At 38.7% G+C, this 16182-nt stretch overlaps 2 protein-coding genes across 4 annotated transcripts in view; one reads left to right on the top strand and one right to left on the bottom strand.

Moving 5' to 3' along the window:
* Positions 1-16182, top strand: part of MED12L (mediator complex subunit 12L) — a 330647-nt gene that overhangs the window by 232255 nt on the left and 82210 nt on the right. The window lies entirely within an intron of this gene.
* On the bottom strand, positions 4583-16142 carry P2RY12 (purinergic receptor P2Y12). Of its 3 annotated transcripts, none has more exons than XM_027092820.1 (4): positions 16001-16142; positions 9333-9557; positions 8436-8603; positions 4583-6601 (listed from the first exon to the last, which is right to left on the bottom strand). In XM_027092820.1, exon 4 carries the CDS (start codon positions 6576-6578, stop codon positions 5568-5570), a length of 1011 nt encoding a protein of 336 aa, XP_026948621.1. In that variant the 5' UTR covers positions 6579-6601; positions 8436-8603; positions 9333-9557; positions 16001-16142; the 3' UTR covers positions 4583-5567. The 3 variants fall into 3 exon arrangements, with proteins under 3 accessions (XP_026948621.1, XP_026948623.1, XP_026948624.1); XM_027092822.1 differs by having other exon boundaries at positions 9360-9557; XM_027092823.1 differs by lacking the exon at positions 9333-9557.

Raw genomic sequence — 16182 nt, 5'->3', positions numbered from 1 at the left:
GAGAATAAAATTACATATCCCACCAGACATTTTTATGAGGGAATAGGATGCCTGATAATTTTGGTTGGAACTACCCAGTGTGGTGGCACAGTCTGAAAAATTGGTGTTTGATTCAAATAAATTGATCCTTGGGAAATACAGATTCTGGATTTTATTAATGTAACGGAACATAATTTAAACATATATCCTTTTATTTGCTTCAGTAAAGAATAAAAGCAAACTTAAAAAAATTTAAGTAAAGGGATTAGACCTATGTCAATTAAGTATAAATTTCCTAATGGCTCCAAATCCATTATTTAGATGCAGGTTCAGAATAGTTTCAATTTAAACAAGGGAAATGCTGTACAAGATAGTTTCATAATATGAAAACTGGAAATCACTTTTTGGTCAAATTTCAAAATGCCGAAATGTGGGAAACCTAAGAGGAGGAACTGATTTACGGTGGCATTTCTAGAGTTACAGAAGTATCTTCTCTTAAATGTAGTAGGTTTCACAATGTTTGACTGTAGTAAGTATCCAACGAATCACTCACTCCTTTATGTCCACGTGCTTCAAACGTATTAGCCAACAGTCTCTTCGCCAGTTCGCAGTGGTGCTGGTGCCCCCTGAGGGAGGGTCCTTCACCCTTGATGCCGTACCTTAGAGGCTGTGATGGGACAGGAGCACCACCTCAGGAGCCAGAGGGCCTGGGTTCATTTCCTTATTCCACCTTTACTTGTGACTTTGGTCAAGTGACTTATGCTCTCTGTGAAACCAGTGCCCCCTCTTAACAATGAAAATAAGTAATAGTATTTGCTTTATAGGGTTGTTAAGGGGATAAAATGAGTGAACGTTTGTCAGGTGCTTTGAATAATGTCCGTCAAATGGTACGTGTTAGTAAGTTTCTTGTTAAATGAAATTAAAAGAAAAATGGAATACTGTGTGCACCTGTGGGGATAGTGCACAAAAGACAGGAGTGAATCACAGAAGATAACGGATGAAGGGTCCTAGAAATTATTCCGATTTGGCAAGCTCCTAAACTAAACATTTAAAATCCTATCAAGCTCAAAGGGAATTTAGTCAAAACCAATTAAATCACACAAGCTAGACTTTATAAGGGATTATCTGGTCTTATTTAATTCTTACAGCAGCCTCAGAGATCCGTCCCATTTTACAGATGAGAAAATGGAGGCGCAGACGTTAAGCAGTTTGCCCAAAGTCCTGCAACCAAAGCCCACTGTAAACCCTCATGGTCTGGTTTCAGAGCCCCCGCTTGGAACCAGCCTCTCTCTCTCCTGTCTGCCAGAAGCCAGAGACAGGCTGAATGTGGAATTGTTTACCAAATTCTGGAGTTTTTGAGCTGGGTATTACTGATTGATGAGTGAGGAGATAGAATCCACTATAAAGTTTCAGGGACTTGTGAAACTCTTAGTCTCAAAGTGAGGTGCCAGGTTGAAAACGTAAATTGGTTCATAGCAGTAGGATCAGGAGAGAATCAAATATGTAAGGAAAAGTCGTAGAAATTAGAAGCCTGCCAAATGGGAATAAACTACTTTTTGCATTTGCTGTCTCCTTAGGGATTGTCTTTTGGATCAGAGTCAACAGTATAATGTTCATGTTGATGTAACCACTACCATATAAATGACAATTGAAAAGATGTGGAAGTATTTGCTTTCATTTGGCATGAAAGGGAAAGTGGGAACTCCTGTACTCATAGAAGAGCCTTTTACTTCCCATCGAAGGATACCACGGTACTTTCTCAGATTATATGAAAGTGTTTAAAATCCCACAATGAATTAACCCAAGGTGGTAATAATCTAAAATAAATTATGCAGTTTAACATTAACTGTAGTGATCTGTGTATGAATAAATTTAATGTTAGAAAATCTCTACATAGAACTGGAAACAGGCAATAAATTCACACTACTGTCTGAAACACATATATTAATATCCAGTTTCATAATTTTATTATAAAAGGAAAACCAGTGTAAAGAATTCAAATATAGACATATGTAGTAGAAAGTGAAAGTTAATTCCCTTTACATATACATACCAGTGTGTGTGCAAATATATACGTATATATTTATGTATTGACATATTAGATCTTTGTTTCGTTCCATGTTAGTACATGAAGATTTGCTAACAAGTTTTTTTTTTAAAAGTTACACTATATAAAGGTACCATAGTTTAGTTAAGCTGTTACTGATGGACGTTTAGATTTTCTTTTTTCCCCATTTTTCCTCTGTTGAAAACATGCTGTAGAGCAAATACCTCTCCATGTATTTTTGTATTTTGTTCCAACATATATTTATAGGAAGTTTCCTAGAAGTGGGATTACTGGGTCAAAAGCTGTGCATTGCAATGTTGAATGATATTTTCAAAAAGCTTTCCAGAAAGACTGGACCCATTTATAGTCTCACCAAGTAGGATTATCCAGCACTATTACTAAAAATCTTTTAAATCAGTTCTAAACTTACAGGTGAAAAAAGCCGTGTCATGTAAATATAAATTTATTTATTAGTGAGGGTATATATCTTTTCATATTTTCATTGCCTATTTGTATTTCTCCTGGAAATTGATTTTTTTCTTGCCCTTTTCCCATTTTCTAAAAAAAAGTCAGGCTGTTTCTCTTTACTTATCGGCTTGCGAGTATACCTGCATATATTTAGTTCCCACCAGCCTCATTGTAATCCCAGTTCCCACTTTGAGTGTTACCATATCATCTAGGTCAGCCGTAGGAACCTGTAGGTGTTTTCAGTGCAAAACTGCTGAAACATCGAGAGGCATGAAGAGGGGGTTCTTTCTCTACATAGGGCTTTTCTCCCTGTTTTTAGAGTTCTAGTCCAGGGGCTGTCAATCTTCTAAACAGCCAGTTAGTAAATATTTAGGTTTTGTGACCCTGCAGCCTGTCACAACTATTCAACCCTGTTGTTGTAGCAGGAAACCAGCCATAGGTAAAACCTGAGTGGGTGTGGCCTGTGTGCTAATAAAACCTTATGGACACAAAAACTTGAATTTCATAGTTTAATGCAACGTAAAGTTTTATTCTTCCTCCTGATTTTCCTCCTGAAAACATTTGAAAATGGAAAAACCATTCTTAAGTCACAGGCTGTACAAAACAGGTGCTAGGCTAGATTTGGCTTGTAGGCTAGAGTTTGTCACGGCTGCCTATGACTGTTTATATAAGAAACCACTGAGAGAAACTTCCAATAACCAGCATCCTTAGGACTTGTTAGCCACTAAGGCCATGGGCAAGACTACATTTTGTTTGTCTCATCTTCTGAACCTGAGTCTACAAAATTTGGCATCTCCCTCTCTCCATCCCTCTCTCTCTCTCTCTCTCTCTCTCTCTCTCTCTCTGTCTCTCTCTCTGTCTCTCGAAGTTATTGTGAAATGTGACATGTATTGTGTATATTAAAGTTATTAAAGCTAGAGATAGTGACATTTTCTGTGTATATTGAGTGCTCCATAAATACTGATCTCTCAGTCTGTCTTGAATGGGATCAGTTTGATGTTTGATATAGAAGTATCAACAAAGTGTGATTTAGAGTTTAATGTAAATGTTTCATGTTATATATAAAAACATAGATAATTCCAAACATTTTACAATTTCTTTTCCACAAAAGTACTGTAATACCATTAGCTTTTCTGTTTTGCTTTTTTTTTTTCTTTCTCTTGTGGAAATTGTCATCTCAGTGAATGAGTTTAATCCAAAATGGAAGATTGTTCAGGAAATCTCTGCCCATCCTGTAGTTTCCCGACACCTCATGTGATCCTGGCACCGTGAGGTGGCCAGCTTTCATCCACTCTCTACCCCTGACTTGACTGGATTGAGGAGTAAACCTGCCCTTCACTTTTCCCATATACAAAGTAAGATGGTCCGGTTAGTTGATCCTTAGTTTCTCTTCCAGCTCAGATATCCTGGTATTCTTACAGAATGTGCTTACTCATGTGACATGAGAGTGAATTGCCTTGGTTTATCTGGCAGAAATGGCTACTGCCTTTGCCCAGCCGCAGGTCGAATATGCATCTCTTTTGATCGTGCCTCTATGTGCATCTCCACTGACATCCAGTGCTTGCTCGCAGAAGTGCCAGAGAAGGAAATGTGGCCGCTGGAGAATAGCTACCATCTAGGGAGTTAAATGAGTTCAACTACGTACTGAAATTTAACTCAGCAGAATAAAATAGATTATTATTGGAGTTCAGTGAACTTCCTTTTCCTACAACTCACCGTTTTTATTTCTTCTCACATTATATTTAGATATCGGTTTCTATGCCTTGTATTTGGGAATCACCTCTGAGGAGCCTAAATAACTGAGATGAATCGTATCCACTTCCAAGTGTGTTACGTACTTTTTTTATAATAAAAAATAATATGGCTTGTGGGGAATCAGACTACATTATAAGTTTGACCTATTTTTTCATTTACGTATGAACTAATGGATGTGAGACGTCACCTTCAGAAGAGATTTTGCCCAATAGTGTGCAATAAAACGGATTGTGTTGGCAGCTGTCGTTTCTTAAAGGGGTTTGATGTAGGCATATATGAAAGATGAGTCATAGTATCTAGTGTCTTTGAACAAAGAAATTCCCACAAAGTATGTTTTAGAGTTTAATGTAATTTTTTTATTATCTACACAAACAGGTAATTCCAGACATTTTCATCACTTTCCTGCTAATAGTTATACTGTTCAACTGCATAATCATGTTTAACTTGTTTTTCTCATAAGGGAAATGTTCATTAACCCAACTCGCAGGCAGTTTCTAGAAGCTAGTTAATAAAGATAAGTATCGATGATGGTATTGTATTTACTGAAGTTGTCAAAGTAGTAGCAAACTGGTTTCTCTGGTGTTAAGGATATATTCATAAGTTTTTGGTATTAGGATGTCATAAGGCAACTATTTTAATAGCTTTCCTATTTTTGCTCTTTTTCTTGAGAAGGTAGTTTTAAAACCTCTACTTAATGAAAAAAAATTTAGTCTCATCAATTACCATTTCAATTAGTTTAAATCCCTTAAGTTTTTACTTATAATTAAAAGTTAGTAGTTACTGTTCTTTGCATGTCCCAGTTACTTATGAGTATCACAATAGGTCAGCATTTGGTTAAGGGACTGTGATATATATACATATGTAAGTACGTTTAAGTATATATACATATATAAGTGTATAAGTATAATATTTGGTCAGAAGATTTTATCAGATTTATCATTCTTAGTTGATTACAATAAGTTGATAATAGCATTGTGATCAGTAATATATTTTAAAAATTACCGTAAATGTTATTATATGTTTACCCATTTTGCCAAAACTCCACACGTCTGACTTCTGTGTAGTTTTGCATGTGGCATGGTGACTGGGTGCAGTTTGTTTTGCTACACAGCTACATGTTCAGTTACTTTTCTGCATTTTAAGATTGCTTTCAGTACCGGACAAGTAAAAGAAAATTGCTTTTGTCACCTTCTGTTACTTGTTTCAAGAGTCATCATGACTAACTCAGCTACTTCTTAGTCAGTATTAATATTTTCACATAGTGCTTGCCTGTTTGGAGTTCCAAACACTAATAGACTGAAGTACTACCTCAGTTTGTTTACATTGGGGTCTCTTCACTTGGGTCACCACCATCCTGTCCTTTTTTCCTGTTTTTATGGGATGCAGAATTGGAGCATCTCAGCATACTCATCAAGGAATTTTTGAAGGATTTGCAAAGGAAAAAGTAGATGAATGGATCCAGGCACGCATTTAAGGAAGTTAACCAGAGAGTGCTCTCTTTGACGTAGAACAGAGTATTCTCAGCAGAGCAGTCAAAGACATCCCGGGTTTGACTCAGGGTGTAGGGAATTCGGGCAAAATGGAAAGGAACGAAACAAATAAAAAATACAGCAATGATAATGAAAACTTTGATGTTTACCTTTTTCTTGGGGACTTTGCCGACGCCCCTTGTTCTCACGTATGACTTGTACAGTTCTTTTGTAATGAGCGTGTAGCATACAATGACAATTAGAAAATTAATCCAGAAAATGACTTGACAGATGTAATTGACTATTTCATGCCAGACCAGACCAAACTCTGATTTCAGGAATGAGCATTTCTTCACATTCTTGTCACTGGGCCTCCTGTTGGTCAGAATCATGTTAGGCAAGGAGAGTAAGAACATGAATGCCCAGATGACGACAGAGAGAATCTTAGCCCCCAGGAGATTGTTGGGGTTGGATGTTTTAAATGGCCTGGTGGTCTTCTGGTAGCGATCGATAGTTATCAGTCCTAGGAATGAGATACTGATATACATCGTGAAATAAAATACAACGGAGGTCACTTGGCACACAAAGGCTCTCAGCGGTCCTGTTCCCAGTTTGGCATCGCTGAGGATTTTGAATGGAAAAGTCAGAATCATGAGAAGATCAGAAATGACTGTGTTCTTAAGGAAAATAATAAAGTTGGATTTACTGTGGATTTGAAAGAAAATCCTCATTGCCAGGCTGTTTGTGATGAGTCCAACGAAAAACAGCACGGTGTAGAAGAGCGGGAAGAGGACCTGGGTGATTTTGTAATCTCGGGTGCACAGGCTGCCATTCCCAGCCGCAGTGGTGAGGTTGTCCATGGCTTGTGTTTCTCCTTGGCTACCTAGAGGGGGACAGAGGGCGTGATTATTTTCAGTCCCAGATCTTTGATTTCACTCTCATCTCGGGGGGTAACATTTTTGGACAAAAATTGAGGTGTCTGATCCTCACTGGGTCGGAGTTAGTAAGAACACAGAAAAGTTGAGGTGTCTGATCCCCACTGGGTCGGAGTTAGTAAGAACACAGAAAAATTGAGGTGTCTGAGCTTCACTGGGACAGTAAGAACACAGAAAATTAAATCTCAAAATATTTCATGGTGACAAATACTTTATCTGTAGCAAAATAAAATAGCCTGAAGAACATTGTGTGAAAGTGTGGCTACTTTGTGTTTCTTGTTTTTTGAATTTTTGCCTCTTATAGGACATTTATTGATCTTAGGCAAAAGTGCACATACATAAAAACTAGAAGAGAAATACTCGGACTGTGCTTTGTTCTTCTGCAGCTTCATTTCCACGCCTTCTAACTTTTTTTGTTTCTATTCAGTCACTTTTCCTACACCATCCTTGTTCCTGGACTTCATTTTCCTCTAGTACCTTCAAAGGGTTCTAAGGAGAAATGACCGATAATTGCTGAGTAGAATTTTAAAAGTAAAAAGTGAAAAGAAATTGGTATAACATCACTTGTGGAAAAATTGTTGTTAAATAAATAAAAAGCAGAAAACATTTTTTTCTTTTATAATTGGAAGGTATTTCTGCTTCTCTATTGCTCAGTCATCCGTTCGAAAATCAGCCTCATAGAGACTATTCTTTAGCTCCAAATATTTTAACCCATGTGTATCTCTTTTCCAACTTTGCTCAGTAAATTTTAAGGTTTTACATATGTTTTCTTGAATATCATTCAGTGCAAATTTTTAAATGCTAAAAAAATAAGGAAATGGCTTCTGTATGTAGTCATCAGATGGCATTCCTCAAAACAGCCTGGGCATACTTTCTAGATTTATAGAGTGTATATAATTAAAATAAAATACCAAAATCATGTCCTTGTCTGGTTCCATAGGTTGTTATACCACAACAGGCAGCTATAAAGGAAATTAACACTTGACTTGAATACATTATTTGGCATCTAAGTTTTGAAATTTAAAATGAAATTTGTAAAATTTTAATTCATCAAAAACAAATGGAATTGATTCTATGTAAAGTATTATTCCTAAATATGACATGGTAATGTTAAAGTACAAATATCTAAATTAAAAAAAAATCCTTCCATTTAAAAGATTTAAATATAACAAAGGCAGCGCTAAGTTCCCCCAAATGTCAGTGGAATTCTTTTTTCCATCCTTTAATTACTGAAAGTAGAACAAGTGAAGATTCATGTCACAATATGGCTTCAATTTTCAATACCTCCTCACCTGTTTAACTTAAAAAAACAAACAAACAAACAAACCTAAATAAACCCTAGTATTTGACACAAGATCACTGATTTAACCTTCCTTGCTACTGCTATTTGCCTTTGTTTATGCCCTGATGGTTTTGGAAATTCTACTTTGGGAATGCTCATTTTGCGTAGACTGTAACTTATTTAATAAGTATTCTTGGTATTGAGAATTTCGGCTCCCTCTATCTATATTAAATTTCATTTTACACTCAAGGTAAAATAAGTAAGACCATTTGAATTTTATTTCCATGTTCTGTGTAAATTTTTTTTTTTTTTTAGTGAAGAAGTTAATGGTTATCTCTAACATCATTAATGCAGCTTGTATTTTAATTTATATTCCACATAAGTACCTGCAATGATATTGCTATTAAAGTTTTCCAACTTTAAGAAAACTTGAAAAAACTCACACACACATCATAGTGCAAATACATATACTTGTCAGATACTTCTAGAGATAAAGTTACCTGGTTACTCTGTTGATTCTGAAGGATTTGAATGTATCCAGTATGTGGTAGTTAATAAAACCTGCAGAGTGGCATCTGGTTATTTTCCTTTTAATGTCTTAGTTTAGCTGTTTACACTCTTTATGATAGACAGTCTTCTGAGCTTTCATCAGTAGGGTCTGGAGTGTTCTGGAGAGAAATAGAGGGAGAGAGGAAGAGGACTTCACAATCAGAAATTACCTTCAGACACCGTGGACTCAAAGCTATGCAGACGCTGTATTTCTGTCTGGCTGCTTTTAGGACTTCTGCTTTTATTTCCTTGGGAAATATGGGGCAGCGTGGGTGAGAAGTCATCTTTTAAAAAGCAATTTAAAATCTTGTGGCTTTTTACTGAAACCTGCCATAGAGTTGATGCTTTGTGAGTTCTTTGGGTTATTTCCCATGAAAATGATAAATCCAAGTGGAGATCAAGCCTGTCAACGTCTGCTTCCTGGAGAAGGTTGCAAACTTGCTTTCTCAGATGTTCATTTACCTGGAAACACATGTGCTCAACACTGGGTGATATATTGCCTTTTAACAAGTAATCACATTTTAACTCCTAATGTGTGCTCGTTAGGGATGTTAGGTTTCTTGCTCTTTGTTTTTTTCCTGGTTAATAATGTCAGTATTTTAAATCTGTGTTTGAGCAACTCTTTGTAGGTGACACAGTTTCCCCCCATTATAAATTTTAAGATTCTAAAATTACATTAAGAAAGAGAAACAGTTGTATCCATTGCCAGGCTTATTATATAGTGTCTTTCATGCTTTTCTTGAGTAGAATTTAAATATAAACAAATTATTATTACTTTTCTTTTGACTTTGCTTTTGTTTTTTTGGGAAATATATCATTAAATGAAGGGACTGTGGAATCACTACTACCTTTATGTAAATATTGTGGGCACTCACGCACGTGTACACACTCGTACGATATTTCCAACTGTAGTGTCCTTCTGCTACCATCAGATCCACTTGGGTAGGTGTCTTTGCTGTGAACATATGTTTTGGTTATTTCTTTCTTCTGAGTTTTGAGTGTGTCTGTCTCTGTGTAGGTTAGGTAATCTTCAAGGATGGTTTTCAAAGTACAGAACAGCAGCTCAGCGTCACCTGGGGAATCAGGAGAAATGCACTTTCTTGGGCACCAACCTAGCCCCAGTGGATCAGAAACTCAGGAATGCACCCCTCACCTGTGGTTTCACATGAACCTTCCAAGTGGTGCTCATACACACTCAAGGTTGAAGACCACTGATTTAAACTACCTGAGAATTTTGTTGGCATTATGGATTTGAAATCAAGCTATGAATTTGGGTAATTTCAGTTGGAAACGTCAGTCACGTGATGATCCCCATCTGTTAGTCATCTAGAGGTGTCACTTTGATGCTATACTTTTAGAAGATTAACTTATTTGTTGGTTTAGAGAGACAGCATACTTTCTGAAAAACCTTTTATGCTACATACACTTCAGAATAGTAACAGCCAACTTTTGATTTCTTATGTTGTCATGAATTAACTAACATTTTATGATCTCAACTGTTCTGTGAAGTAGATAGTCATCTTGTTTCTATTCTCTGGATGATGGAAACTAAGGAGCAGAGCAGCGAAGTTAGAGATCCTGTTCAACCCATACTGTCTGATTCCAGAGCCTGCATCTGTGACCACTGTGTACAAAAATCTTCCCCATCTCACTGTCTCCACAACCCCTCCCTACATGCCCCACCCCTACATTGAGGCCCAACAGTAAGAGGTCAATGCCATGAATGGAATGGCTACACTTTGAAGAAGGTAGGAGTCATGCTTGCCTTCACACCAGATTGTCAACTTTAAAGGATGTTTGTGAAGTGTTTCTAAGACCTTTGGATGAAACAAGGCTTTTGGAAAAAAAAAAAAAGAAAAATCATGACTATTTTCAGCAAATTAATATGCCATATAAAGGAACACTAATTCATGCTACTTTATGGAGAATTTATATTTCCAGATTCCTAAAGGGCTATGACTAGGGATTTGAGGGGTAAATGAAAGGCTCCAGTTCTTGATCTAAATTAACTTTCTCTTTCCTCTGATTTTAACTCACAACCACACCCATCTGTAAACCTTCTCTAATAGTATTTACTCAGTGGAGGATGACTGGAAGAGTGAAGTAATTCTATATACCCTAGAATTTTTACATGCAAGTGGTTTAATTGGTTTCTTTATTTTATCGAGTCTGTTTATCTGAAAATATGTATTTGCTTCAAATAGGATTACTGTGAACAGAGAGGGCCATGCCCTGAAATGGAAGGACCCTGTGGTCCTTGTGAAACCGGGTTGGGACAGAAGGATGGAGAGGTCATTAAGCCATTGGATGAGCTCTTAGGCTGTTTTAGTTCCAACATCTTACAGTTTTGAGATGCAGTCATTTTGACATTAGTGAAGGTTTGGATGGAGCACATGCATTCTAAGCCAGTTCTTACGTCATCTAGCTTGGCTTTACCTGTTAGCGCGTACAAATTCAGGTTAGATATAAGATAAATTCCAAAAGCAAGGAGTCTTGGGCATTGCAGTGTTTAGCAAGAAAAGAATACTACCTCTGGTGATGCAGTTATTTGTCAGCCTTGTCTTGAGTGTTCTGCCTGAAAGTAGAGGACTAGTATATACCGTTAAACTGCTTGACGGCCGTTATGCTCCTGGGATGCTCTGAGTTTGTTGGATAAAGGCCTCATTTTGGCCACACTGGGGACTATAAGCTATTTTTGAACAAAGCTTTCCTTCACAAATCTAAGTAAAGGAGTCTCCGATTTTCTTGAATTAGAAAGAGTCACTCCAGGTCAGGTGTAGTTATACTGAGAAGCTACTGATCTCCTTGTTCCTTTCACACAGCCTCTCCACAGTGTGCACGCCCATCTCCCCCCCGCCACCAGCCCAAGGCTTATTACTGCTGTAACATTGATTTGAATTTATTTTATTCTAAACAGAATAACGTGGTACATTGAAAGCTTCAGCTGAAAGAAATAATGATTGGAGGTGAAAGGAGAGTACATGGCTCTGATAATCTCACCACCATTATCGCATCCTTGTGAACACACACACACGTTTTGGCAACATTTCTAATCACTCATTTTAAAGAAATGAAGATGACTAATATCAGGCTTCAGTTAACTCCAAGTTTTCCCTTTTCAGGACATTTGGCTCAAGGGACATCAAGGACATCGATTGTTGGTACAACAATCGATTGTTGGTACAACAATCCTTCCAGAGTTTTTGGATGTGCGTCCTCCTAAGTTTTTAAAAGATCAGTTAAGTTTGAGTGTGAGATATTATCTGAAGAAAGAAAGTAATTGATGTGGAGGATGAGATGTTCAGAACTCAGGGGGGGTGACCTGTTTAACCCAAGGACAGCAGGGGGCTAGCGTGAAAGGGGTTAGCTAGACTTCCACGGACTCTCCTATGGATTCTTTCTCCACCCCACAAACGTGTCCTTCAGGGTATCAACAAGAGAATAATTCTTTGGTACTGATCTTTACAACTATGCAACTTGAGGGTGTTTTAATACCTAGTTTAAAGAGGAGAACTCACTGATACCTTTGGATACATTTGGTCCATTTTCTGAGATTGACCTTATTCTCATGTATAAGTTGCTATTTAAAGACTTGTGCATTTTCTACATGCACAAAAAATTGATGTAAACCAATCTTGTAGGCTATTGAAAAAGAGTTGCTTTGAAAACGTGTTTGCCTTTCCTCTTTGAAGACGAGTAACGGCTCTCACGGTTTCCCTGAAAAATGTTAACTGTCAGAAACACAGTCGTCATGCCCCATATGGAGGTTGACCGGTGGTTCCCCCCACCACCCCGCCCAGCTAACTGCAGGCTTCTCTTGCTTTTTAATTCCATCCCCTTACTCTCACCTCATGGCTTTGCTTTGCTTCTGGCCCAATTCCCTGAACATAACAGAGCCAATGAACTAATACAAGCATCTTCAAGTTCCTCACTTCTTCACCTCCAGATTTCCCTGTATTTTCACCAATTTTCTTTTTTGTCTGTGGTTAAGTGGAAAGATGTCCTGGTCTTTTGAACTTAATCCAGACAAGAGGTCACTGGTACCCATCTCCTTTGTCAGTTATCTGCCCTCCAGTCCGGATTTCCTTTATGGAGACTCATTTGAAGCATAGCTTTGAAACCAGTTTGTCATTGGTTATCCTAATACAATGATCACTTTTCTCTCAAGCCATTGTTCTTTATACCCAACTACTAGTAAGTGTGGTTTACTTCCCACACCTTCACCATTTCACTATCTGCTCTTACTTAAACCTCCTGTTTCCTACCTTCTGCCCCTACCACTCTAGAGAAACTTCTCTTTTGAGGTTCACACATGTGGTTTTCTTTTTTTGTTTGTTTGGTTTTTTTTGTTTTTTGTTTTTGCGGTACACGAGCCTCTCACTGTTGTGGCCTCTCCCGTTGCGGAGCACAGGCTCCGGACGCGCAGGCTCAGCGGCCATGGCTCACGGGCCCAGCCGCTCCGCGGCATGTGGGATCTTCCCGGACCGGGACACGAACCCGTGTCCCCTGCATCGGCAGGCGGACTCTCAACCACTGCGCCACCAGGGAAGCCCCATTGTGATTTCTTAACTGTATTCAACACTGTTGATGACCCCTGTTGCTAACTGTCCCTTCCCTCCCTTTTGTGACCTTGACTTGTCTGCTTATTTATTAACTATGGAGAGTGTGTGTCCATCATTTGATGGTTTATTTATCCCCTTCACTATTGCAGCTGTTTTCCCTCCCAACCCCTGCCCAAAGAGAACATGGAGGTTTTGAATGCCTTCCAGTTACATAGTGCTCTTATCCGTAAGCTGTCACTTCTGCATTAGACCTGCCGTCAAACCACCTACTAGACACTTGTAATACATTTCCACCTACCCCTTGAATTCCTCTCACCTAACGGTGAATTTATGAGCTCCCCCCTTATAACCTACTCCTTCCCCGTCCCCGCCCGGACCCCAACAGATTGTATCTAGTGAGTCCGTCTTGAAATCCAGTGAGATGCACATTCACTCAGATGCCTGATCCTTTCCTAACTTCCTCAGATACCTCTTGATTTTGCTTCTTATTTTTTATTCCCACCACTAAGACCTAGTTTACACCCTACAGACTTTTTTGGTCTAAACTTCTCTCTGCCTTTCATTTTTCCTCTTCAGTTTTTTTAAACACTTAGTTATCAGGTTAAGTTTCCTACTAAACTAGTTTTTTTTTTTCTTCATCCCTGCCCTATTCTTTTAGTCACATGTTTCTTCATTAATCCACTTGTTTACTCATTATTTCATGCATTCAACAAATATTAAGTGCCTAGTCAGTGCCATTAAGGAAAATATAAATGTGAATGGTCTAGTGAGGAAGACAGACATTAAACAGATACCTAGAAAATAGGTGAATTACACAGCGATAAATGCTCCAAAGTCGCTTGTCCGCACACCTCCCTCTGCAGTGAGGGCTTTCGCTAAAGTGAGTTGACAGAGGGAGGGACCTGACGCTGTCATCATGCATAGCATTTCCACACGTGCACTTGAGGCTGTTGAGAGTATTTCAGGTGGCGGGAGGAGACCAGCAAAGGAAGGAAGTGCCCGGCACCTTCGGGAAATGTTGAGCAATGCAGCACAGCGTGGCTGTGGGGTGCCTGCAGGGCAGGCGTGGAGGTGCAGTAATATCAATGGACAGCAGGGGGTGCTGTGTCTGATATGCCACTAAGCATTTTACAGACAGATCCCCACTCTCACCAAAACCTTATAAGGTATGTAGTGTTAACCGTTTTTCAGAGGAAGAATCTGAGGCTCAAAAAGGCTCATTATCTTGGGCCATGGCGTTGGCAGGTGACACACCCTGGACGCAGGCACAGCTCTCTCTTACCCTGAGCTCGGGTTGTTATTGGGCCAATATGAAGCCACAGTACCCCGTGTTCATAGAACACATGGGTCTTTCCAGGATACCTTCCGTCACCATCCCTGTTTGGGGTTCGAACGCTGCAGGTGCTATCTCTATGATACTGAAGCTGTACTCCTTAAATCAGGGAACATTCATCCTTGCATTTTCTCAGAGTTCTTTAGTACCTTGTCTTGCTGTAGGTAGGTACTCTAAACAGCTGTTGCTAACATCTTTCCATCACCCCTCACACAACAGGTTTACATTAGAACCATTTGACAGATGCCTTAACTGAAAACAATCACATGTCACATGACATGACAGGGCACATGACTGACATCTGAGTTTTGTGCAGTTTCCTCATCGCCCTTCTGTCCCCTTTATAGGGCTTGCCTATATGTACACACCCCACCAGGAAGTATATCAGTAATGCTGTGTGATGACAACAAAAATTGGAGATTGACAAAGTAGCTCAGGTCACTGAGATATAGCAATCACTACCTATGTCAACTTTGTCCTGTGGTTAGGTCTGCCTTTTGAAACTTCGGAGGAGATTTTGAAACTCAAGGTATTAAATAACAGCTTCTAGAAAAGACTTACTCGGTTTGAACAACCTGAAATATTAATTATCGGGGGACTTGGTAGCAAGATAGATTGGCAGAGTATGCAAATGTATATTTCTGATAGAATGTTATAAAAAAAAGGAACCGGTGCAAGAAGTGGTGCTTTGAATGCAGGCAGGTGAGAGAAAGACAGCATGACAAAAAGAGACTGAGAGAACAGTGACAGAAACTGAGAAGAAACAGGCTCTTACTTCAAGGCTAAAGAAGCAAAATGCTACTTTGTGCAGAGTACACACGTGGAGTACTCCAAATTGAACATTGTCGTTCTCCAGGTCACAAGGACTTTGCTCTTTTTTGCAGCCATTACTAATTTAACGTGCACACAGTGCAGTTTGTTTTCCCTGGGACAAAACTTTTCGCACGTGAGCTCCTTAGGGATAGATACTGTTAGGGAGAGTAAGTACCTCGCATGGGCAAACATGTACAAATGGTAAGAAAAGGAGATGAACTGAAACGTAGAGCTAGGAATTTCACTAAGAAAATGGAAGAGTATAGGATCCAAGAGAGAAATTTAGATAGAAAAATTCAAAACCAGGCATAAGAGAGGACACATCCTGGACTCTTTAACTCTGGCTAAAGAATGTGTTTAGCGGTGTGTTTGTTTTTGTGATGGTGTGACTAAGTAATTTCCTCTCCCTTGTGGGAAAAATAGTGCTTGAATTCACTGTGTCTGTGGGGCAGGTGTGGGAAGGTGGTCCAGAAGAGGAAGGTAGTGTCAGAACGTGTTTGCATTTCCAGCTATTTTCCTCACACCTAATGAGACCCATGCTGTCTGTCGTTTTCCATTTGGAAAGAAATACACATGTGTCTTACACAGTCATATTGGAAGTAAAATGGAACTTTTTTTTGTAATAAAAGTACTTGAGGATCCTCTTTTTTCTAAATATAAAATGTTTAATGATGTTTAATGCATGTAGAAAACTGAGCTTGCTAAGAAATAACATTTTCCATAAGGAAAAATTTAAACTAGATAGTATGTAATAGGATGTGAAATTAATACCATGTTAAATTTTAAACAATCAAGAGTCAAAACTTACTCTGTAAGGTACGCCCACATCAACTGCTTCTATTAAGACTTCAGGTCAGTTGGCACTTTTTTTTTTTTTTTACTTTAGCAAGTTCCAAACTGGAAAAACAAGGGTGTTGCCAGTGGAGGTTGAGGTGAATTGAAAGGTGGGCGGGATGCCACCACCGCACGAGCCAGCATGGAGCTGCTGTG

Source organism: Aethalodelphis obliquidens, unplaced genomic scaffold, assembly GCF_003676395.1.
Source record: "Aethalodelphis obliquidens isolate GAN/ISIS:26980383/991018 unplaced genomic scaffold, ASM367639v1 scaffold81, whole genome shotgun sequence".
Taxonomy (NCBI): Eukaryota; Metazoa; Chordata; class Mammalia; order Artiodactyla; family Delphinidae; genus Aethalodelphis; species Aethalodelphis obliquidens.
The sequence above is the reverse complement of the archived record's forward strand: the minus strand, read 5'-3'. Positions and strand labels throughout refer to the sequence as shown.